Below are 24,724 nucleotides of genomic sequence, written 5' to 3'. Positions count from 1 at the left end.
TTCATGTCATATAACGACCTCCTTAACCTGCAAATTTTATTTTATACTTCTTTCACTTCGAACCCTTCTGGTTACTTCATGTAAACATGCTGCTCCAACTCCATACGTAAGAATGCAGTCTTCACATCCATCTGTTCCAATTTCAGGTTGTATTGGGCAACCAATGCCAATACAAATCTGATATACACCTGCTTGACTACAGGCGTGAAAATCTTGTTAAAGTCGACACCCTCCTTCTGGGCATACCCTTTCGTGACTAATCTTGCCTTGTATTATTATACCGCTTCTTGTAAATTCACTTACAGTCGATCGCTTTACGCTCTACTGAAAGTTCCACTAGCTCCCATATCTCATTTTATGAAGGGAATTCATCTTGTCATGCATGACTGCTATCCACTTCTTGACATTGTAACCATAATACTTCCTGCAGGGTAGATGGATCTCCCTCATTCCTAATGAGGTCGGATGTAACATTCGAGTCATCCTTGTATCCGACTAGTAATTTGTGATCTCTCGACGGATTTCTTCTGAGAGGTGGTTGCTCCACCTACTCCTGTACATCTACCTGCAGCTCAAGCTTTGCATGTTTATTTATTTTTTCAATCTCGACATCAATGACTGCTAATTTTTTCAATTCTTTACATTTGTCCTTACAGAATAATGAATCTTCATCAAACTTGACATCTCGACAAATTATGATCTTTCATGTAACCCAGTCATATAGCCTATAACCTTTCACACCATCACCATAGCCCACAAAAATACACTTATTAGCCCTTTGGTCTAGCTTATCTCTCTCAACTGATGACACATGAGAGTACGCGTTATAACCAAATAAATACAACTGAAAGTAGTCTACTTCATGACCACTCCATACCTTTTTAGGAATCTTGCAGTTTATCGACGTAGACAGAGACTGATTCACCAAGTAACAAGCCATGTTAACGGTCTTCGTACATAACTCATTGTTGAATCCAACATTACTTAACATGCTTCAGGCTCTTTTTAGGAGAGTCTGATTCATTTATTCTGTCACTCCATTCTGCACAGGAATGTGCCTCACAATCCATTCATTTTTGTAAATTGATTGAATTCCTTTAAAGCGAATTTACATTCGCTATCAGTCCTCAATACCTCCAGTTTTTTGCCCTTTTTGCCTTTCAACCATCGCCTTTTATACTTTAAATATGGTGAAAATATCAAATTTATTTTTGATGAAATAAATCTACACTTTCCTAGAGTAGTCATTAATGAATGAAACAAAATACAATGACCACATACTTTAAATATGGCGAAAATATCAAATTTATTTTTGATGAAATAAATCCATACTTTTTCGATTTTAAAAGTTAGCCTTGATTATTTATCGTATAGACGATGCTCACATATATTAAGTTCAATACTTTAAAAAAAAATATGAATCAAATAACGATTAGAAAGTACTTTCAAACCACAGTCGCTCATGTGGCTTAGGCGCACATGCCACAATCATGCTAACATAAATTTCACTATAGACACTGCAACTCCACTCATCTCAGTGTTTTCAATCAACTTGTATAGGTTGCTGCTCTGTTGCACTTTCATCACAATAAATGGCCATTTTAAAACTTTAAGAACTTTGTCATAACCATTGAACTTACAACCAAGTGCCTCAAGAGTCCTCAAAGATATCAAATTCTTTATGATGTCCAGAACGTGTCGAACATCTGTCAAAATATGCTCCACCCCATCGAACATTTTGATGCGCATTGAACCAATTCCAACAACTTTACAGGCAACGTCATTGCCCATAAAAACTTATCCACCATTGTACTCGCTATATGTGGTGAACCAATCCATTTGAAAAGTCATGTGGTATAAGGCTCCCGAATCCAAAATCCAATCATCACTAAAGTAACCAAATTTGGCTGTGGTCAAGAGATCACCATCATTCACCTCATCATATAATTGCGCTGTGTTGGTCTCTTTTGGTGCGTGCTCTGATTTTTCTCAATTTTAAGCCCTAGGGTTCCTGCAGTCCTTTTTCATATGCTATGACATTCTACAATTCCAACATGATAATCAATGTTAAAAGAGATGAAAGAACTAACCGATCCAAGAATAAACCCCTCAAACCATACAAAAATCCTAGCTTTGATCTCCCTTTACTCACAAAAGCCTTAAGCATATGTTCCTTACCCTAATCCCCGATAACAAACCCTTAAATATGATTAAAATTGAAATAGAAAACAAGACTTACAATTCCGCAAAACTGTGTAAGTTAGTTGATGAAAGTTTCAATTAGATCGAATGCCATCGATGACCCATCGATAGGATCGAAGCCATCTTCAATCAAATCGATTTCGACCCAAATACCGTTCAGTGAATAAAGGCCAAAAAATGAGATTTTCTTAATGGTATTGAGTTGGCTGTCGATGGGATCGGGTGGTCTGTCAACGCCATCAACAGACCCAATTACAAATAAATTAATGACATCTGACAACATGGGAGACATAATATAGGGGGCTATCTCAAGTTAGAATGACTTGAGCCCAAAGCCTGACCCAAAAATTAATTGGTCATCCATGTGAGACCTAAGCCCAATCGGGTCTGAATGCATGGCTCATTGACTGACGCACTACGTTTCTGCATTGAAGTCATTGTTCATGCGCTCAAGTGGGGGTGTATGTAAAAATTTTAAAAAATAAAAATAAAAATAAAAATAAGGAAAAAAAGCCCAGTCCATGGCTAAGCTAATAGGTCACAGCCCGGGCCAAAACAGGGTTGAGCCGTCAATTGGGTTCAAAACACATTTCATGGGCTATCATGCAAAAATAATACTCATGATTTAATCTATCCTAAATTTGACTTTATTTTCTATAGCCATCCTTTTCCCAAGCCATGGATGGATCAAATTGTTCATTGGACCTATTTTTGTCTGCGAATGATATTGACCATCCATGTCTAATGCCAATGATCAAATGGTTAATATTTATCTTATCAGTATGATATTTTTATGACAGACAATGAAAGGTACGTTAGACCCAATGAACAGTCTAGATCAATGGATTGGACTGTTAAGTGTCACAATGCAACCATGACCACTACAACTTGCTTTGATACAAGTGAAGCATTTCTTTGTCACAAATATTTTCAAAATTTTCACGATTTTATTACAAACTATCCAGATGTTAACAAAATTTATTTAAAATTTTAACTAATTCATTATATAATTCAAAATTCAAAATTTTGAAGGTATTTTTACTACAAAATTCATGAGGAATCTATATTTTACCAAATAGTGCCTCAACAATTAGAAATTACATGTTGGTGCTTTTTTAAAGGATGAAATCACAAAAATGCTCTCATTTATTTTTATTTTTTCTTTAAAAAGTAGTGAAACTCAAGATTTATAGGGCCCAAGTGGTATGTGTATAACATCCAACCCATTAAACATATGCACCATACCATGGTGATAACACAAACAGCATCAGGTCAATTAAATCCATCAGGTGGCCTTATTTTTTTTATGGATTGGCCCACCTTACAATTGGATCTGTCATCTAATAATAATGCTTTTGTGCATCTTTTGGATAGGTTGGATGTGAGACACATGCCATGTGGGTCCAAATCAATGGGCCCACGTGTTAGACGAAAATGATATCTCTATAATCTAATATAATTCCATTTCGAATTATTACCATCCACAGTGAAGCCCATCAAATAACTAGTTTCCATTGCCCCATCCTTGATGCAAATTTATTTATTTTTCATTCCTAACCTTGATGCAGCATTTGTATCATGGATGAAATCCATTTCTTGAGAAATTCAGAAAGAACTTTGATACTCTGGCAGACTGATGGTTGATACTTGGGCAAAATGAAATTGCACATATGGCATACAACTTAAATAAACCACAATTGTGGGTCCCAGCACAAATGGCTAGTAAACAAACTACATTCTCTCCATGGCTGATTGATGGACTTATAATGGACAGTTGAAATGAAAAGAGTCAATGTTCTGAACTCAAAAGAAAATTAAAAAAAAAAGGTTCATTAATTAGATGTTAGAATTGTTCAACCAGTGGGCCTACCCACAGTGGGCCTAGCAATTCGAACGGTCTAATATGAGCTAGTGAGTGTAACGCATACAGTTTTGAGGGCCTGTGCATCAACCATCACACGCTACCACAGTATCAAATAAATCCCACAGCCAAGGTTTATGTGACCACTTGAAATATGAGTTCCTGGAACCTATATTATTCATGGTCCCTAGAACTCTCACGGCGTCCCTGTCCACAGTCAAGACCATCTTATCAATGGTCTTGATCACTGAACAACGAGCCCATCAAACTGTACATTTGCTCCCTTTAATTCTCTTTTTCGATATGCTTGTAACTTGAAGAATTTGACATTGATTGAGTGTGAAATCATAGTGAATTTACAAGCCTACTTTGACGCTGTACTCTCTCCCAACTGGCATCATGCATACCACCGAGTCCTGATCATAACAAAGATGGCCCACCTCTATATCATCGGCCGAGAAAGTATAAATGGCACCAAAATGTCCTCTTGATTTGAATGGACTCCTTTGAGAAACGCTTAACTGAATTCTATTCTGTCTTTTGCAGCCATCCAAGCTGTGGACAGCCAACATACTTCCCATTAGAATTAGATTTCCAAAGTGAATTTAATTCAAATTGATACCATGCAAAAAGGAATGTAGCTTAAGCCCACAAACAACCTTTCCACAATGCAAACCTCCACATGCGGCGACGTGTGCCATGTAGATGCCTGGCCAAATATCAGGCCAGTCAATACACTGAATGTGGAACCATGGCAGTTTCTTTCATACTGTCACATTTTTTTAAAAATGCGGGGCCCACCTGATGAGTTGACTGTCCTGATATCTGGACCAGGTCATGCACATGGTGGGTCACACCTAGTGCATGTGTTGGACTCCCATTGGCTTCCACGCATCCCTACCAATAGAGATAAATGTGGGCTTAGCAGAGCTCAGTAAGAAAATGCAGCCATCATACCTTCCAAGCATACATCAGAAAGAAAGCAATGATATCGGCAGACCAGACAACCGAGAAAGACTTCCAAAAGAAAGGAATTAAAACGTTGATTAATGGGATGAGAAGGAAGAGATAGTTTAAAGCTTCCTTCTCATTCTTTGAGCAGTCGCGTGCTCGAAGGGAAGGAATCGCTGCAAAAAAAAAAAAAAGTCTTCAGAAACATTGTAAAAGAGAAATTGCTATTGTGCTTCATCGCAAAATTCCGCCATAATTCATGTATTTTTGTGGAGTTGAAGGCCTATGAGTTTAATAAAAATGAGTGATAGATCAAGATGTGATATTCATTCAAGTCCTGTAACTGGCGAATCAGCTACTGAATGCCTGGAATCTGAGTTTTGGAACTGCACCAGGAAAAATGGAGGCTACCACACATGCAAATACCTAAGTCACACCTGGAATGTTCACAGGGCTGCACCATGTATCTGCAGCGGCAGGAGCCACCAAAGCAGCCTGATTTTTGGGCCAAGGTACATACACAGCAGAGCCCACCAGATAAACAAAAGCAATATAGTGCACACATGCCACAGGAGAGTAGGATTGAGAATCCTACTCTTACGAATAAGCCTTAGCAGCAACACAGAAAAGCCTACAAATCAACAACATGAACCATAAGCTATGGTTCATGTTACACATAACCCACCTAGCAAAAAGACCCCTAGTCACAAGATTTTTCGAAACTAGTGTTCAGATCACTTTCTGCCACCATGGTCCTTCAGGAAAAAAAGGTTAACAGCTGTTACACTGTTTACTACCCTCCAGGAAAATGGGCCACCATTCAATCATGTATGGAGATGTTGTTCCCTTATGCAAGTTGCATTTGGCTATCCTTGAAGTTGTGTTAAACTGTATTAGTGATGATTGTGTACATTGTGCCTTGATCACTTACTACTTCGTAGTTAAATGTAGTAACGTTTCTTATACTATTCAAGCGTTTGTGCCACAAAATTGTGTCAGCAAGTTCCTTTCAGCCTCTAGACTTCAGATTATCTAGTGAAGCTTGATAGTTGTACATCTGCGCCTGTCTATAGGTATTAGGTATGCAACTCGGGTGGCTTGGATCAGGTTAAGGCTCAATCCGAGCCAAACCCACACCTCTACCCAACCCAAATTCAAATCATATTGGCATTTTCTGACCCGAGGACCTCAACAACCTGACCCAAACTCGAGTTGGGTCAGTTGGGTTCGGGTTGACCCGAAGGTCCCAAACCCAAGTTGCAGCCCTAATAGGTACACAAATCATAGTTCTAAATATCATACAATTCCAAATCAACTTAGTATACGTGGGGAATGAAATGAGTAACCCGATGAGTCATACCTTGAAACTAGAACAAGTCAGAATGATTTCGAGTCAGAATAAGTCGGGTCGAGTTCTACCAATAACAGTCTAGGCCAATCACTCTATAATAGCATATTTCAAAACCGTAGGGGATATACCTTTCCCTGACAGGTGAACCTTGTTTCAAATAAGTACATTGAGAAGCACCAAATAACCACTGGCAATGGAAATGAGCCATACTTTATAGAACATGCTAGAATAGATGTGCATTTTCCACCATTGCTTAAATGATGATGAACCATCCTCTGTATATGCGGTTGTTATAGGATGCGTATGTACAACTATACATACTATAGACAGGTATAAGGATGGATTTATGTGGATGCATATACATCTATCAAGATCTCCATAGATTTCCCATATCTTCTATATATTCCTGTGATTCTCAATGAAATACACAACAATATTTTCACCATGTAGTCTCTCAGGAAGTAACATGGTTTCAAAGCCCATCTCTAATCCGAGCCGTTGATCTGGCCTCTTCTCTGTTGAAATGGTTTGATCATCAGCAAGAGAGAAATTCTTTCTCGTTTCTCTTTCCCCATACAATTAGCAAGGAGGAGAGAAAATTATCTCTTTCCCTATTCAATCGGAAGAGAGGAGAAAAATTCTCTCCCTAGTTTCCTTCTCTATCCCTACTCGAACTCATCCCCATTGCTGGTTAGATTTCAAACCTTCTGCTATTCCATCATTACTGGCTACACCTGCTCTGACTTGATCGCCCAAAGCAGCTCATCACTCGCACCGTCCCGGTTGGATCGATTGGATCACATCACCACTGCTGGTGAAGAACCCTGGCCGCACCTTCTGTATTCCCAGTACAAATCTGTTTGGTACTAACTGTCCAACACTGAAGCAACCGTTCGCTACCTTTTGTAGCCAGACACCTGCATCATCTTCCTCATTACCATTCACCTAGAATCCATCGCTGTCGCATGCTGCCCCATCTCCATCGCTCCGGATTTCATTGCATCTTCTCTGACTATGGCAGGCCAAGATCTCTTATGCAAATGGATCTCACATCCACTGCTCTACCCGATTTCATCGGATCCACCACTTTCACTGATGGACCTGACTAGCTATTAGACTAGCTACCAAATTCGACATGTATCTCAGAACCCACCTGCTATACCTCTATTAAAACTCACCATCGCCACCGTCAAATTCTGATCTTCTTCTTCATCAATGACGACTGGAACCCATCACCCAACGGAGATCCAACAACCACAGCACCCAGATCCGACACCAACTCTGGTAAAAACCAATTAGTTCTGCATCTACGAAGCATCGTCCAGCTAGATTTGACGATTGAGATCTTTTCTCTACCTAAATCTTATTACTGGAATAGCTCCCAACTGCATCACCTCCAGTATCAACTAGCCACCACCGCAGTAGTTGCTGATTGCCACTATGCTCGAAACAGCTGTTGTCCGCCACTGTTGCCTGAAGCAGTGGCTGATTGTTGCTCCTCTCAACTGAGGCTGACCACCATGGCACCGCTCCTCCTTGTCCCCACCATCACTGTTCCAAAATGTCATATCAGATCCATCCATTCAGGAGCTTCTTCCGCCCCGTCCATTTGAGTTAGAGGCACACCATATCATATCAGAATCCACCAGCTACATCTCCAAACCCATTCTGCCTCAGGCTCATCTCTAACATTTGGGTATGACCCATTGCAAAGAGGAAGAAAAACAGGCATTTGTTTTTTTAATATGTTTGGTACTATGCAAGTGCTCTGTATCTATTGCACCTTCAGACAACATTGGAGCTTCTTCTTCTTCTTCTTCTTCTGTCTTTTTTGTACTTGGTGATCCACGAGTGCACTATGTTAAGTGCACCTTGTGATCATCTAAAGTTGTCTGGGCTTTTCTAACTGGACCTATTCTCCAATGCATTTTTAAATTGGAACCAATGCCATCACTAGTTTGCTGTAAGGACATTCTCAAGCCACCAGAAGAGAAATGGTTAAAATTCCAGCCACCGGAAGTAATGTATATATCAGAAGAACACTGGTTGAAATCCCAACCACCAGAAGTGCCACTAGATCATTCACCAGTTATTGGAAGCGCCAATGTTTCACATCCTAGAGGTCATCAAAAGTGCATGCTCATCTCTTGCTACTTGCTGCTGCTCAAATTTCGTCACTGTGGAAGTTCTCTTTTAGTTTTGAAGAAGAGTATAATCTCTATAGATCTTCCATCTCTTCTATATAATCTTGTCATTCACAATTAAATATACATAACAAAATTTTAACCATTTACTCTCTCGTGAAGTAACTGCAGTAAACATGTGCTTTATTCTGGACAGCTCAAAATTGTGGGCTTCATTGTGGAAGGGACAGATTCCGAAAGTCAAATTGGTTGAATGATCGCAACCATCAAATAGTGGTTATTAAATCTAGAACACTGACAAGCTCTTTAACAGTCCATCATCGCCAGTTCAGGGATATGCCTCACCAATCCTCTGGATAACTGTGCATTTATGCCATATGTAATTGTATGGTAGTAAACACCATTTAAGGCACATAATAGTCTACCCCTTCTAGCAGATGTTTGTGCATGCATACCACATGCGAAACAATACTTAAGGAGCCCTTTCATCCAAATTGAAAGATAAAAGCCGTTTCATACCCTAAGCAACTACTTCTATAAATAACATTTTAATACAAATTGAAAGTGGTATAGCTGCTAACAGTTTTAGATGAACTGTTTGATACCATATGGCATCAAATTGTTTTTGCATTTGTTTTAGACTTTAAAGGAATTATATGCAACTAACTATTTTTCCGATTCCAGTAAACAGTTGCAAAGATATCAAGAAGATGGTTGCATGCAACTGGAATTGCTGACAAGGGGGAAGATGGTGGATCTCTCAAGCGGGGTTGAGCTGAAGATTATTCAAATTGGATATAAAGAAAAGTGATTCAAATGCAATTCATGGAGATAATGGAGCATAACTTACTGAACATCCAAATTGACCACATCCCCATTAGCCTCCAAATGTCTGGTTCACTTGACGGGAATATAAAATTGAAGGATAGAGCTCCACCCAATAACATAGATGCATAACCTTGAACTTCAAAAACTGTGTATAAGGTAGTTCCAGGTACTGCAGGATTCTTAGTGGCCGTTGAAGCCCTGGGTGCAAAGGTAGCAGCAGTCTTTTGAACAACCTATGGAAGAAAAGAAGCTTAGATGCATGTATGAATGAAGCCATAATGGGAGTTGGAGCTGGAAAAAACAAAAACAAAACAAAAGATGAGCTTATTGATAATAAAAGAGTAGGATTGAATGCACAAGAGAGGATAGAGGGGAAAAAAAAAAAAAGGTACTGTCATACTTAAAAAGAAAGAAATTCAAGTTGCATCCACGTGAGTATACAAAATTATCTTTTCAGCATTTTCTAGAAATGGGTGCAAATAATATTCAAATTAAGGAGAAAGAACAACACATTGCTTGCAAAACTAGATCGAAAATTTGATTTTGCACCTATCTGAAACTGAAAACCTACAGCTTTTTGTAAAGGGAAATTTTCAGTCAGAAGACAGTATGCAAGTTATGATGTCCATCTTAAACTGAAAGACAAGTTCATAGCTTATGATGGCATGTGGATAAGTTCCTGGTTTCAACAGCACTCAATGTGGCCAGTAAATGTATAGCTTTAGTTGTGATAGTGAGCAATGTTCTAAATTTCAGTGGTAAAATTTCATCAAGAGCAGGTTATTTTCCTTCCATGTCCATGTCTGAGGATGCAAAAGGATCCATGACATCTCCCAGGAGGATGTAAGTTTTTGTTATATACATCAAATGCAACCTTTGGCTGCTTTGGATGCACAATTGTGGACATTTTGTTTAAACAAGAAGAAATGACAAAAGTCAATGATGTTTGCAAGTATTCCTAGTGCAGTTGTAGCCCTAAAATTGCAGTTACATTTTTTGCTTCAAGTTCATCGTGAAAGAAATGTAATTGCAATTTAGACCCAGACATCCAGTATTGCTCATCATCGGCAAAGATGAAGATTTTCAACTATTTATTTTCGAAAGATTACATGTAAATGGAGATGAATTCACATAAAATAACTGAGCAACATGGTATTGTGAGTTTGGACATTCCATGTGTTTGAATGACTATTTATCGTTATTCAGATTCTTGGAAAGAAGAGTGGCGGGAGGCATCTTAGGTGTGTGATGGAGTTCTTTGGGTTCAATAGACTGGGATTTGATGCTGATTTTCTTCTTCTTTTTTTGTGTGTGTGTGTGTGTGTGTGTGTGTGTGTGGTGGGGGGGAGGAGGGGACTTTTAAGAGAGCAAGGAGAAAAGTTGGAAGATAGGAGATTTTATAAAGCTAATTTCTATGTTTGTGTCAAACATACCTTGCGGCCCATTCCTAGGCTAAGTGATGCAAAAGTCAACGTGTTTGGATTTGTAAGATATGTCTTCCTCTCAAGGTCCAAGGAGGTAGGATTTGTGAGGTATAGGGCAGAGAAGGCCACTGCAGATATGAATGGTCCAGTCGTTTCTACTGAGGCAAATAGGGGTTCAAATCTCAAGGGGGATGTGGGGGAATTGGAAGAGCACGAGGGAGTGTTTTGAGGGAAACAAAGGATCTCTGTCAATGAGGATGTCATGACAGAGGAGAGCTCTCCTGGGAGCTTAGGTTGACTGACAAAATTTTGGAGCATTTAGGAAGGTGGATACACGATGTGTTGGGGGATTACCTCAATGCCGAAGTTTGGAGATTGAAACAATGCTTAGTGCTCTTTAAATTTCCTTAAGAGGAGCTCATGAACATGATGATGAAAGAAATATATCTTAATAATCATCTTTTGTCCATTTCCGCCTAGAATCATAAGCTCTACCTAGAGAAGATGTTCAGTGGATCCAAGTTTATGGAGTCCTGCATCATTCTTGGTGGAAGGAAAAATGAACTAGGATCTTGTGTAAGAGAAGATGCAGAGATCGATGCTTCTAAAACAAACAGGAATGAGGTCAAATATGCTAGGATTAGTCCACTGTAGAAATCCCTTGTTAATCCCCACCCTTGATACTGAGGAAAAACGTTTCAAATCCTAGTTACTGCAAAAGATTTGGAACATGAAAGAAGCTCAAGTATGAAGATTGAATCAAGGAGAATGGATTTAACTGGAAGAGATAAGAGTAAGTTCGTGGACAATGACATGGACCACGGAAATATCGATAATGGGATTGGTTCATATGATGTGTATAAGAGGAATGTGATGAGGGATCCAGATCAACAATCAAAAGCTAAGGCTCCCCCAGTAATGCGTAGATGGGATCCATCATAGAAGGGACAGAACAGGGGTCTTTCAAATTTTGAAATGGGATTCGTCTCACCTACCCATTGACATTTTGGGATACACGTTGAGAGCTTTATGGAAGGGCTGTGGATCTATTAGTGAGACCTACCCTTACAAGTCATCAGGTGTTATAGATGATCTTATGAGTGAATGATGCCCTCAACACAACCACACTCCCACCTCCCACACACACCCCCCCCCCTCAAATTATCTCTTCTGACAAAAATATTGATCCAGATCTCGATTATGGTGATGATATCTTAAGCTGAGACTCAAATTGTCATGCAGAATATGGTGATTCATTGGAGGGCAACAAATTCAATCTGAGTGCCCCAGAACCACATCTTGGCTCCAAATTGGAGCATGCTGACCTGCAGGTGATCCCTTTATTCACTTGGCTCCTAGAGTCTTTAAAACTCTTTGGGTTGGTCTACGTGCTAATACTGATCTGATTGGAAGGAGGGGTTGATGGTGAACATTGGAGCTAGTGCCCAGGAGACGTGGGGAGGAACACTTTTCTGTGATGATCCCTGCTCTCAAGCTTCAAATGACACTGCGGATCTTCCACCAGTCGACCATATTTTAGTCAATGCTGGCACTTCATTCAAAGAAAACAGAAAGATTGCCACATATTCCTCAAGTTCCAACCCTTCAGAGATTGCATCCCAGGAGTTTATTTATCCTTATAGGCCAATTCCATGGGAAGATTCCACCACTCTGGTAGTAAAACCAGAGACCGCGTTTTCCAGATGGATGAAAGATGGAAGTGTAAAGTCTCATATTTCAATATGTATTAGCAAATGATGATATCAGCCAGTTCGCCAAAGATATTGGTGCATGCCATCCTGACATGGATCATGAGTTATCCAATCTCTTAAAACAGTTGGAGACTTGAAGGATAGATGGGGGCAGGGAGGCAAAATCACCAAAGACAGCAAACAAGGGAAACCTGAAAAAGTGGTAAAAATGGGACTGATGCCATCTGTTAGAGTATAGTATATGTATCTACAGCTGTACATGTAGGGCTGTACATACCATAGATAACATACAGATGTACACATGTACAGCTGTAGATAGATATCCTATATTCTAACATCTTCAACAGGGAGGGGGGGCCGTAACAAAGAGTATGATCAATGAAGATTCTCGCTTAGAATGTGCGAGGTTTGGGGTCCATTGGTAGGAGGATGATTCAAAAGAACATGGTCAGGATAAGGCATATTGACATGATGATGATGATTCATGAAACAAAATGGGAGAGTGCAAGCAATGCCAAAAATCTTCAACATTAGGGAATAAAAACTGTGGTTGGGCTGTTATACCAGCAATAGGAAGAGGAGGCGGAAATCTTAGAGGAGTTGGAAATCTTATTGTCTGCAACAATTATAGTTCAGATGTTGAGGATGCGTATTAGGGTAATTTTCAATTAACATGCAGTTATATTGAGAGATGAAAATATCAGATGCTTATTTCGATGAACTGGTAGGCTGAGATAAAGGAAAGGAAACTCCATTGGTTTGAGCTTGAGGCGAGCCGTAACTTCATGGAAAGGCCATGGGTTACTGGAGAGGACCTCAACTCCATTCAGTTTTCTTTTGAAAAGAAGGATGGTGCTAGAATTAATACCAGCATGAGGATGTTTTCACAGTTCGTGCATTGTCAAGAAATGCTCAAGCTACCTTTGCTATGGGCCTCTTTCAAGTGGTCAACAAGTTCACTATTATGAGTCTATTGAATAGGCTTCTTGTCAAAAAGATTTGGTGGGGAAGTCTGGAGATGTCTAAAGTGCCCTTTCAAAGCTAGCACTGAATCCACCCAAATGGTTCTCGAGGTTGGTTATCATTACTGGGGTTCTCAATCACTCAAGTTCAAAATAGATAGTTGGAAGTTCCCGTGTTTATGACTCTCATCAAAAAGTGGTGGAAAGAGGAGGAGATCATAGGCTAAGCTGCTTTTCGAAGTTGCCCAAAAACTTAGTTTGTGAAAGGAAAGCTCAAAGAATAGAAACTTGAAATTTTTGGGAAAAGGACGAGTAAAAGGAGGAAATTTCAGGAGACTTGGATGATTTCAACAAGAAGGAAGAGCCAAGAGTCAGTTATTCATTGAAGAGAAGGAAGAGTCGCTCTCCAAAAAAGAATTTTTTGATTTGACTAGGATGGACGAGATTACATGTAGACAAATATAGAAAGCACATGGTTGAAGGAAGGTGACAAGAATACCAGCTTCTTTCATCACATTGTCAATGAGCATTAGACAAGGAAAGATCATGCATTGCAATATTATTATAAAAAAAGGTGAGAAGATTAGATTAAGGTGGTTGAGTATTTCAAGAGTCTTTATTCCAAGGAAGATTTCATCCGGCTGAACCACGATAGTCTGAAATTCAACTCTATTTCCCCTTCTTATATGGAGTCTTTGGAAATGGATTTTGATGGAGAAGAGAGGTATATTATGGTCATTAGTAAGGATAAAGCACCAGACCACAACGAATGTACCTTATTTTTTTTTATGTGCTTATTGGAATATTGTGAAGGACGACTTATTAGAAGTGTTCAAGGAGTTCCACAGAAGGGCAAGGTTGAACAAAAGTTGTAATGCCACTTTCTTATCCAAAGAAGGAATGCGTTGTTGAGTTTAAAGATTTTCATCTGTAAGTCTTGTGGGAAGCATATAAAAATCTTAGCAGTTCTGGCTTGTAGGTGTATGGTGGTGGTCACGTTCCTAATCATATCTCCATTTCAGGTGCATGTTCATAGATGTCAAATTCTTGATGGCATTATTTTGGAAAATGTAAAGCAAGACTTTCTTGGCCTCAGTGATGAACATAATGGCTGAAGAACCACAACAACCAAAGAATGAATTACCAGAGAAGGAAACTGACCCAAGATGGGAGAAAAAAACTCCTGAATGATACATGGATTAAATTGGATGTTCTCATAGGCCACTCCTCCAATCATAAAAACAGTTTATGGAAGTTGCAAAAAAGTCACCACTTCTGCTAGAAAATTAATTTGATATATCATAAAAGAAGTTTAGAGATTGACAATATTGTTGTGAGAATGGCCCAAAAAGATCTAGGGATATAGCTCTCCTCTATGAGGGTTTTCATGGAGAAAACACCCCAAACCTTGTGCAATTGTTCCCCACAAGAATCCAAAATAGCAGAAGTTTTTCATTTTCAAATCAAAAGCTATTTCCTAGTATAATAATGTAACGTCTCGGAAAAATTCATACAAAGACCCGAGTACCACCTCAGGCAGAAATCACTAAGGACCAAATCCCTTTAGAAATTAGATGTGGATTAATTAGGTGTTAAACGAGATTATCTGTGAAATTAGCTTAGATCACTTTAAATCAAGACCCAAAATTTGTAGAGTCATTTACGCTATATTACCCTGAAATCTAGGATCAACCTCTAAACCCAGTTGCTCTCGGGAGCACATTGAAACTTCGTATCGGACCTGGACCGCGCGTCGAAAGTCCGACGACCGCAAAACTATACGGTTATGACCGCCTTATTGGGCTTGACGACCATCTCGAAAATCAAATCCTAATAGTATCCCGAAACATACAACTTAAGCCCGGAGCGAAGTGTGTGAGAAACGCGAATACCTTTAGAAAGCCAACTGAAACTTAAGTGAATTGAGTCGTTCGCTTGCAGGCCAAATCTAAGGATTCAGACCGTCAGATTCCGACACAATTACACCCTCGGATCAGGGAAAATTTTCAACACATGTCAGTGCACTTGTGACCCTGATCGAGTACCGGTGACCGTTGAACTGAAACTGGTCCCCTGCGGCCGATCCACTGATCCGATCGGACCGAGATCTTAACCTGACCTAGATCCAATGACAGAGAGCTTAAGTCCGACCGCATGTAGAAAAGGGGCCTTCAGAAAAGCTTCGTTGAACCGAAGCGGCCAGTCTTTGACTATAACCTAAGTATACCATGGCCCTGGGGCCATTCCCATCAGTTCTGGGCCTATATAAGGGCCTTAAACCCTCTCTCTCCCTTGCCATACGAATTCTATAAACCCTAGGAGAGAGAAGAGAGAAAAGAAAGGAAGAAAGTGAGGAAAAGAGAGAGAGAGTGAGAGTTTGTTCCTGGGACTCGATCCTATCGCTTCGCGTGCCGAATCAGGTTGTCTGTATCGCTATCTCGGTGATTCCGACTCCGTTCTTAGGTAAGAAACCCTAACCCCAAATCTATTTAGGGATTCAAATAGAGTAAGTGTTGAAGTAGCTAACTTATTTCATGCTATAGGTTGTCGTTGTGCCGTAGGCGAGACTTAGTGTTTAAACTGAATTCGTTACGAGTCTACCAGCGAAAGGTGCGGACTATAAATGTTTAGGTTATGGTTTTAAGGCTTTCAATGTCAGTAATGATTTATGACTGGCTTGATTGCTATCACATGTGCTTAGATACGAGGTTTTCCATACATATGCTTATATATAGACTATGTTGATTTATAACGCATTCCATGTGTTTGTTGAAATGCTTGAATGAACATGGAATTTGGATTTGTACTCGCCATGATTATTGATTGTAAATACATGATTGTTGTGCATGTGGCAACCCCTATGTGAAGGGATTTGCCGTAATATGTGTTTTACAAATTTATTTACATATGTGTGATATGTGTAGTCTAAGTGTTTGATAAAATGCTTGAATGAGAAAATGCTTGTGTAAAGGTATGTAATGAGGGTGGTGAGATGGGACTCTCAACTCCCTTATCTATGGTTATGATTTCCTCCATGTACCTGTCTTACTACTATGTTATATATGGATGAAATGCTTAGGTATGGTAACATGTGTAGTATGTGTTGTGTTGAAATGCTCAAGTAAGATTTATGTGTAGTATTAGTTGTCACATGTTGTCTTTGATTATCACATGTGAATGCTTATTGTGTTGAGAATGATTGGGGCTACGATGTAGTTCAGGCAATCGGTAACGGTTTACGATCGGTGGCCGCACTGTTTTAGCCACGACGGATACGTTCGATGAATCCGAGTCGTACGGAGATTAACGACAGTGGTTAGGCCACAAGGAGTGCGTATGCGCTCCATGTCGATTAACTCGACGTACGCTCGTACCAGTCGAGCTTGTCAAGTAACCCGATTGACCCATTATATGTTCACCATGTATGGACGCTACTGCTTGAATCTAAGGTACCAACTTACCAGTGAAGATCCCGTTTAACCTTGGTACCTCGATCCGATAAGACTCATGAGCCGGACATGGTGGTGTATGGGACACCGTGGTCGAGCTGTCGGCCTACGCTGGGGTGACGAGCCTCCCCGTAGTGACCAGTGAGCAACCCAAACTCATGAGCCGAATATGGTGGTGTATGGGACACTGTATTCGAGCTGTCGGCCTATGATCAGGTGATGAGCCCGTAGTGACCACGAGTATACACTAGGACTACGCTAAGGTGACGAGCCTTTCCATAGTGACCTCGAGTATAAACCAGGCCTGCGCTGAGGTGACGAGCCGCTCCGTAGCGACCTGAAAACTGCCTATCGTATGTGACTACTAGGATTGACGACCCTAGATGGATCAATGTTTGGGTATATGATATAAAGGGAGGTGCCTTAGCTTCCCAATCCTGCTGTATGAATATGTCTAATTAAGAACTTGGTTAATCACGCACATGCACCGCATTGCATGTGCCTTTGGCGTTGGAGTTGAGCACAGCGGGAGTGTTGCATGCCACGATCATGAGATGATGTCGCAAAGGGAGTGCAGGCGAGGGCATACATCATTATCGCATATCATCCATGCATTAACAAGAGGATTAGGACATGAGTGTTGTACATGCATTAACAAGAGGATTAGGACATGAGTGTTGTACTGCTTTATCATTATTGCTTAACTGAATTGATAACATGTTAACCTTTGCTTTATGGCTCCACTGAGTTGATCACTCACTCCCACGTTCTGGGACGGTGTTTTAAACACCAACCAGACCCTGTTGTACATGCAGATGATGACGATGCTTTCGAGGTAGAGCCGGACTTTTACTATGATGAGGAGTTCTCTTATATGCAGCTATCAGGCGGGTCTATGTGGACCGTGTTCTGATTGACGAGGTTACAGGGATGTTGTCTAGATGCCATTACACTTGTTTTACATTTTAGAGCACCCATGTATATTCATTTTGTCCATTTTGGGAGTATACATATATATATATTTAACCTGGTAACATGTTCACACTTTGGAGACTTACAACAGTTTATAATTTTATATAATTATCACAGTCTTCCGCTCGCGTAATTTAACTGTCTCTGAAGTATGATATGTTGTTTGGTATAATCTCACTCATGTTTAAGGCACTAATACAGACAACATTTAATCATCATTTTCTAAGTTGCATAAGTGATGTGTTGGAACTCGAGAGTTGAGCTCCTGCTCGACCACCGATTTTCAGGGCGTTACAAATAATCACATATTAATGGAGGATCCCTAATGCCCTGATACTCGATGTTTTAAATATTGTTATCGCGTAATGTATCGCACCCTTGGGATACGGATAAATATCGGTTATCGCATGGGATATATTGGTTGTATCACGTAGATCGATGTTGTTGGGAAACATGGGAACATTGGGAAATTGGTCGAATGTTTCAATGAAACTTCAGGGATTGTTGAAAAAGACATCAATACACACTTCAAAATCAAAACATTACAAAAAAAATGCACATAATAGGGGTTTCCTTTGTATGGGGTCCTAATATATGTGCTTTCTAACTTAACTAATGGAAGTATATTCAAAGTATACTCATATAATTTATAAACGTAAGAAGACATGTATGGAAAAACAAGCAATACATTCAAAAGCAAAAGAAGAATCACTAGATCAGGTTACACACATGTTTAATTTTGTGTTTAGATACAAAGATTGCAACTAATTTGTGAGAAATTGAGAAATTTTGTTTTTTCTTAATTTTTCGCAACTCGGCCCATCTCAAAATTGAAGTTCCAAATCCATAATTTTTCATGGAAAACATGAAGAATCATAGATTTGTAACCATTTGACACTAGTTTAACGTGATTTACAACAAAAACATGGATCGAAAATTGAAAATGCTCACTGGATCGAATTGGTGGGATATATCGGCACTACCTGTATGTTTCGTATCGCACAGGTGGGATACAAGATATATCGTGGGATATATCGGCTGATAATCGTTGATATTTAAAACACTGTTGATACTAACCAAATTAGGCCCTGTTTGGTTACCACTTAAAAATGAACTCATCTCATTTTAGCAAACAGTAATTATGTGTTAGAGGTTTTGTTAAGGAATAAAAATAATCTTTGATAACCCATAATTTATATAAACTATGATATCTAATACATAATAACTGTTAGTTAAAATGAGATGGACTCATTCGTAAGTTGCAACCAAACAAGGACTTCGGAAACTAGTCATTATAGGGAACCTACTGTAATTAGAATACCACCCACAGCTAGAAGTGCCATAAATAGGAAAGTACAAATCAGGAAACTACCTTTGGAAAAACAACTAACTAAAAACTATGCCTAAAATTCAACACATGACTTATATAAACTACTCATGGGAAATTAAGTAACGAAAAAGCCTAGAATCCTTTGTGGAATTTATCTGCATCAAAATATTAAAGACAGTGCATTATATAAAAAAGGAATGACTTGAAAGGCAATATAACCTATTGATAATAAGTTGGAGCTTAGTTGAAAGAACATTCTAGGCTTCTACTCAAAAGTTGTTCCCACTTCATTCTCTTGGTACCTCTCCCACTTCCACCACACTCTGTGCATCTAAGAATTGGAGGCTAAAAGAGAACCTATAAGTGAAAGACCATGATTAATGGAGAAATTTTTGAGGAAAATGGAAGCTAAGTACAAAAATGATTGCATGTCATTGAAATTTCAAAGACGGTAAAGAACGTCAAATGTGGACAACACATTCCTCTTGTGGGCGGCAAAGGAAAGGCAAGTAGATATTCTTCGGATAATTATAAATTGCTTTGAGGTTGTGTCTAGGCTGAAAATCAATATCGCCAAGAGTGAAATGTTGGGGGTGGGTCTAGCTAAAGAGTAGCTCAAGGCATTTGCAGCAAGTCTTGGATGTAGGGCAGGCTCCTTCCCATCCTCTTATTTGGGTCTTCCTCTATGTATTGAGAAGCCAACCAAACAGCTATGGGATAAAGTGATCGAAAGGTTCAATAGAAAGCTATCATCATGGACTAGAAAAACTTTATCTTTGGGGGGAAGTTGACTTTGATAAAGTCAGCAATGTCAAAGCTTCTAGTGTATTTCATGTCATTATTTAAATGCCTGAAATCGGTCATTGCGAAATTAGAAAGGATCAAGCGAGATTTCCTTTGGAGTGATTCAGCACAAAAAACACAAGTTCCACTTAGTTAAGCGGGAAGAAGTGTGTAAACCAACGACCAAGGGCGGTGCAGGTGTTCACAATCTGGAAGTTATGAACAGGGCTCTATTAGGAAAATGGGTTTGGAGGTTTGGGGTTGAGGCTAGTAGTTTGTGGAGTGATGCAGGACATGAAAATTAACTATGATATGCAAGATCTCAGGCTTTTAGATCAAACTAATTCAGAAACATTCACATAAAATTTCCACATCCCAGACAAAAGTTCAAACATTCAAGCAAGGGGAATCTGTGTGGGTCCAGGCCTACACAGGCTAGGGCTGGATCAATAAAAATTATGAGTCAAACGATACTCAAAGGGAAGTAAAACTCATCCACACATGCACAGCAACCAGTCCCTAATCCAAGGGATTCACGAATTGCAATTCAAAAAACCCTAGGGTAAGAAAAGGTGCAAACGAAGTAGAAATCACGCAATCTAGGGTTAGGGTTATGAAAAACTGGTGTGAAAGGGGAAAATAGGAAGAAAACATGAACCAAACAACAGCTCCCGCGTGCAGACTGCGGCTTGGACCCGACACACATGCACAGGAGGCTGGCCGCACGTGCGTTGGGGGCTCGAATCCCAAAACGACCTTCTAAGCTCTGGTCGGCCGGGGGGGACTACAAACCCTCCATATCTCGTGGCGATCTGACGTGCTGTCTTAGCGCAATGCTCCGTCGAAGTTTCGACCCTCTTGCAGGGCCAGATTCTGGAAACTGGCTGTAGGGAGAAGAACGGCTGCAAAACAGGCAGATTTGAAGCGAGGATGACGGTAGAATGGGAGAAATATGGATGATAGAAGATAGGGGCGGATTGGGATAGACGTGGCTTCGCACCACGGTAGTTAGCCCTTCGAAAAGGGAGGGCTTCGCATCCACCTGAATTTTTCCACAACTCAGAAACTCAGAGAGCAGAAAAACACGCAGGAATTTTTATTCAACCTCAATGAATGAACAAGCTACAAGGGTTGTTTATTTATAAGCAAATCCTATATCCCAAAACTTGCACCATGTGCGCAACCTATTACTTGGCGTTGAAGTAAACTAAAATAAAGACTAATCAAATAAATCTAATCCGTCCATGATATTCTAAATAACATAAATAAACAAAACCTAAAGTATGAAATTAATCGGACTAGTGGGCCCCGATCATGAGATCCCATGATGGGCTTTACTTGACTATCGGGCCCACTTCAACGAACCAAACTCCGTCTTCTAACTAAGAAGCCCTCCCTGGACGTCATCATCGATCCAGATCGACAGTGGAGCCCTCCTTCTGGCGTACATGCGTTGGGGGGGGGGGGGGGGGCGTGCGTGTGCGTGCGTGCGCACGTGATGTCCCCATCATGGAGAGAGGTAGTGGGTAGAAAATACGATGTTGAAGAAGGGGGTAGGTGGATAAAAGCATCATCTTTACATAGGGTATCCTCATTATGGAAATTGGTAAATCTTTTGAAAGAAGAGGTTTTGGAGAATGTGGGCTATTCTCTTGGGAATGGTAAGAGGATCCGCTTCTGGGAAGACGTGTGGATTGGGAACCAAAAGTTGAGTGCATCATTCCCTAGATTAGCAGGAATGACATCTTATCCTAATATATTGATTGAGAGGTGTTTTTCTTTTAGTGGTGATCAAGTGGTTTGGGCTCCTCCATGTAGAAGAAATCTATATGATGAAGAGATGGAAGAGTTAGTGAGGCTGTTGCAGCGCCTTGCAAGTCAGCTCCCTATTTCCTCCAAAGAAGACTCCATGGTTTGGCTCTTGGGTAAGTTTGGTAGATTTTCAGTGAAATCTTTTTATATGAAACTAGCGGGGTGGCAAGGTACGCAGGAGGTTTATCACACTAGTAATGTATGGCATTACGGAGCTCCATCCAAGGTGGCGGCTTTTGCTTGGTTGGTGGGTAGGAAAAATGTTCTTACAGTTGATAATCTTCGAGGGCGGGGCATGATAATCTCAAACATACGTCTACTTCGCTATAAAAATGAGGAGTCAATGGATCATCCATTCATTCATTACTCCTCTCCATCCGCAATCTGGAACAGCTTCATTTCTTCATTCGGCACTTCATGGGTCAATCCAGGCTTTGTCAATCAGTTTCTTTTGGCACGGCACGAGGGGGTAAAAAATAAAATTGGGAAACAAATCTGGCACTTAAGTTTATTGGTAGATCTTTGTAGCATGGTTGGAGAGAAATGATAGATGCTTTAAGAACTGAGAGAGTTGGCCTGTGGAAGTGTTTAAAAGGACAAATCAGTTCCTAATTGATTGGGCGGTAGCAGCTAATTTTCTGACCGCTGATCTACTTCCAGTCAGTTGGCCAGCCTTGAAAGTGGTGTACAGTTTTGTGTGTTTTTTTTTTGTTTTGTTTTTGCTGGCCTTTGGCCTTTTTAATAAAAAAATTTCATCATCTCAAAAAAAAAAAAAAAAGTAAAGAACGTCAAATGAGGGTGTTGCATTCCTCTAAAATGGGAAAAAGGAAAAAATAAATTCTCTTAAGTGGAAGAGCACATCGATATCTCGCGTGTCACTACATTCAGAATTTTTTTCTATGTCATTTTCTCCATTCCATCAATAACAATGAAAAGATTGTTTGGATAAACATTGGCTGAAAATTTTAGCAAATACCAGCAGAAACAAACATTCATCACAACAAATGAACAAACCTTTTTGTAGTTATTTTTTTATCAGAAAATTTTTTACCAATGCAAAAAACTGTACTCATCTAAAAATTAAAAATTAAAATCCAATCTTTTATCCAAAATAATCTTATTAAAAAAAAAAAAAACACACACACACACACTTGGCAATAGAAACTGCAACACAAAAATGTCACAGACGCTGAATTGAAATTTCAAGATGAGGTATCTAAAGTCTGTTCGGTCTTCTTGTACAACTGGTGTCCATGGTTCCAAAATTCAAACAAGTGATATAATGGCCCCAAGCATTAATATATATATATATATATATATATATATATATATATATATATATATATATATATATATATATATGTGTGTGTGTGTGTGTGTGTGTGTGTGTGTGTGTGTGTGTGTTTTAAGATCCTAGCCATTGAATCTTTGGCATTTTCTGGTCAAATGTGTACCACTGCTGTATTTTCTTTCTTAACCGTCTATTTGCTGGCCGCCAATTGAAGGTTTAAAACCTGTCTGGGAGAATTCAGTCATAGGCGCCATGGGGCATCCACAGTGGGGCTCATCGTACCAACAGCTTGGATCGCTGAACCATGGGCCCATTCCCACTATCCCCATTAAACAACAGACATTCTCAGATAGAACAATGTGTGTTTCCCATTCCCACTATCCCCATTAAAAATTTAGAATATCATCAATAAAAATCAAATCAACAAGCAATTCCAATATCTTCCATTCTCTCTTTTGCATATCATCACCGACTTCCCCCCAACAAATCTCAATAAATTCACAAATTAAAAAACAAAAGCAAGATAATCCGTCGATTATATGAATTGGGTTTATTCCAAAATCAAATAAAAACTATCTATATAAAAGAAAAAGAAAAGTAAGAAGAAAATGATGACATATCCACCTTTTTTATGTCCTTTTCGATAGTGGGGGCTGAGGATGACACAGAAGGCTTGGTTTCGGTGCTGGGTTTTTGATCTTCTTCGCGCTCTTCTTTGATCGTTGGGGCATCGAAACCGTTCGAGTTCGCCCCAATTTTGATTTTTCTCCGGTGGAAATTGGTATAGTTGGAGTTGTTTCTGTAGAGAGTAGAAGTGGCGGGAAATTTTGAAATCCGCGACGTTGAGATTAACGTATACATTTTCCTTTTTTTAAAGAAAAATATTTGAATATCCTTACATTGGAGAGAGAGAGAGAGAGAGAGAGAGAGAGAGAGAGGATGAGGAATGAAGGGTCCCTACGTAAGGATTGATGGGTGATGTGGAATGGAATTATCAAGAAAAGAGAGAAATTATACGATGAGACGCGTCTAACTGAAAAAAAATAAAAGAATAAATTTAATAAATTAAAATAATAAAAAATAAAAGATAAGCTTTGCTTCGCTGTGCCCACTGCCACAAGAGCGGAGGAGTACACGTTTATATGACAGCCTCCGGTTGTGCTTTACACGAGCTGAACATAATGTTCGAGCTTGGTTTGATTTTACGAGCTTAGTTTTGTTTGGTTTGGTCCAAATATGTGAGCTGAGTCAAGTCGAACCAAGCCAAGTTCGAACGGGGTCAATTGAAATCCCGCTTTAGCACACTCACAGAGTAAACTTTCTGGGCCCACTGTCATGTACATGTATTATCCATGCCATCCATCAATTTTACGTATCATTTAAGATGTGATCCAAATTTGAATTATATCCAAATCTCAAGTGGACCAAACCAAGGAATAGTGTGCATTCATGTATATGTATTGTATGTTATCTATGTCATCGTCGCGTATATGTATTATCTACGCTGTCCATCCAAAAATTGAATCATATCCAAAGCTCGGTAAATCACACCACACAAAACAATGTGCATACATTCTATGAGCTGAGCCAAGTCGAGCCAGGACTGTCTAGCTTGAGCTTGGTTTATTTTTTTTAAATAAGCTTGACTGAGA

General features: G+C 39.6%; 1 protein-coding gene across 1 annotated transcript; it reads right to left on the bottom strand.

Annotated features, from left to right (window-relative positions):
• Positions 1–4,367: 4,367 nt before the first annotated feature.
• On the bottom strand, positions 4,368–24,085 carry LOC131230823 (protein RESISTANCE TO PHYTOPHTHORA 1, chloroplastic). The gene is made up of 4 exons (XM_058226829.1): positions 23,697–24,085; positions 9,360–9,570; positions 5,021–5,190; positions 4,368–4,618 (listed from the first exon to the last, which is right to left on the bottom strand). The coding sequence occupies exons 1-4, from the start codon at positions 23,931–23,933 to the stop codon at positions 4,592–4,594; spliced, it is 645 nt and encodes a 214-aa protein (XP_058082812.1). The 5' UTR covers positions 23,934–24,085; the 3' UTR covers positions 4,368–4,591.
• Positions 24,086–24,724: the final 639 nt, after the last annotated feature.

The sequence above is a fragment of the Magnolia sinica genome, chromosome 17, assembly GCF_029962835.1.
Source record: "Magnolia sinica isolate HGM2019 chromosome 17, MsV1, whole genome shotgun sequence".
Lineage (NCBI taxonomy): Eukaryota > Viridiplantae > Streptophyta > Magnoliopsida > Magnoliales > Magnoliaceae > Magnolia > Magnolia sinica.
Note: the sequence above shows the minus strand (reverse complement) of the source record. Positions and strands in the feature narration are given on the sequence as shown.

Coding starts and splice junctions, on each gene's coding strand:
- LOC131230823 (XM_058226829.1), bottom strand. CDS start 23,933: ATGTATACGTTAATCTCAACGTCGCGGATTTCAAAATTTCCCGCCACT. Junction 9,571..23,696: donor TCGAAAAGGACATAAAAAAG/GTGGATATGTCA, acceptor TTTCTTCCATAG/GTTGTTCAAAAGACTGCTGC. Junction 5,191..9,359: donor GTGGTCAATTTGGATGTTCA/GTAAGTTATGCT, acceptor TTTTTTTTGCAG/CGATTCCTTCCCTTCGAGCA.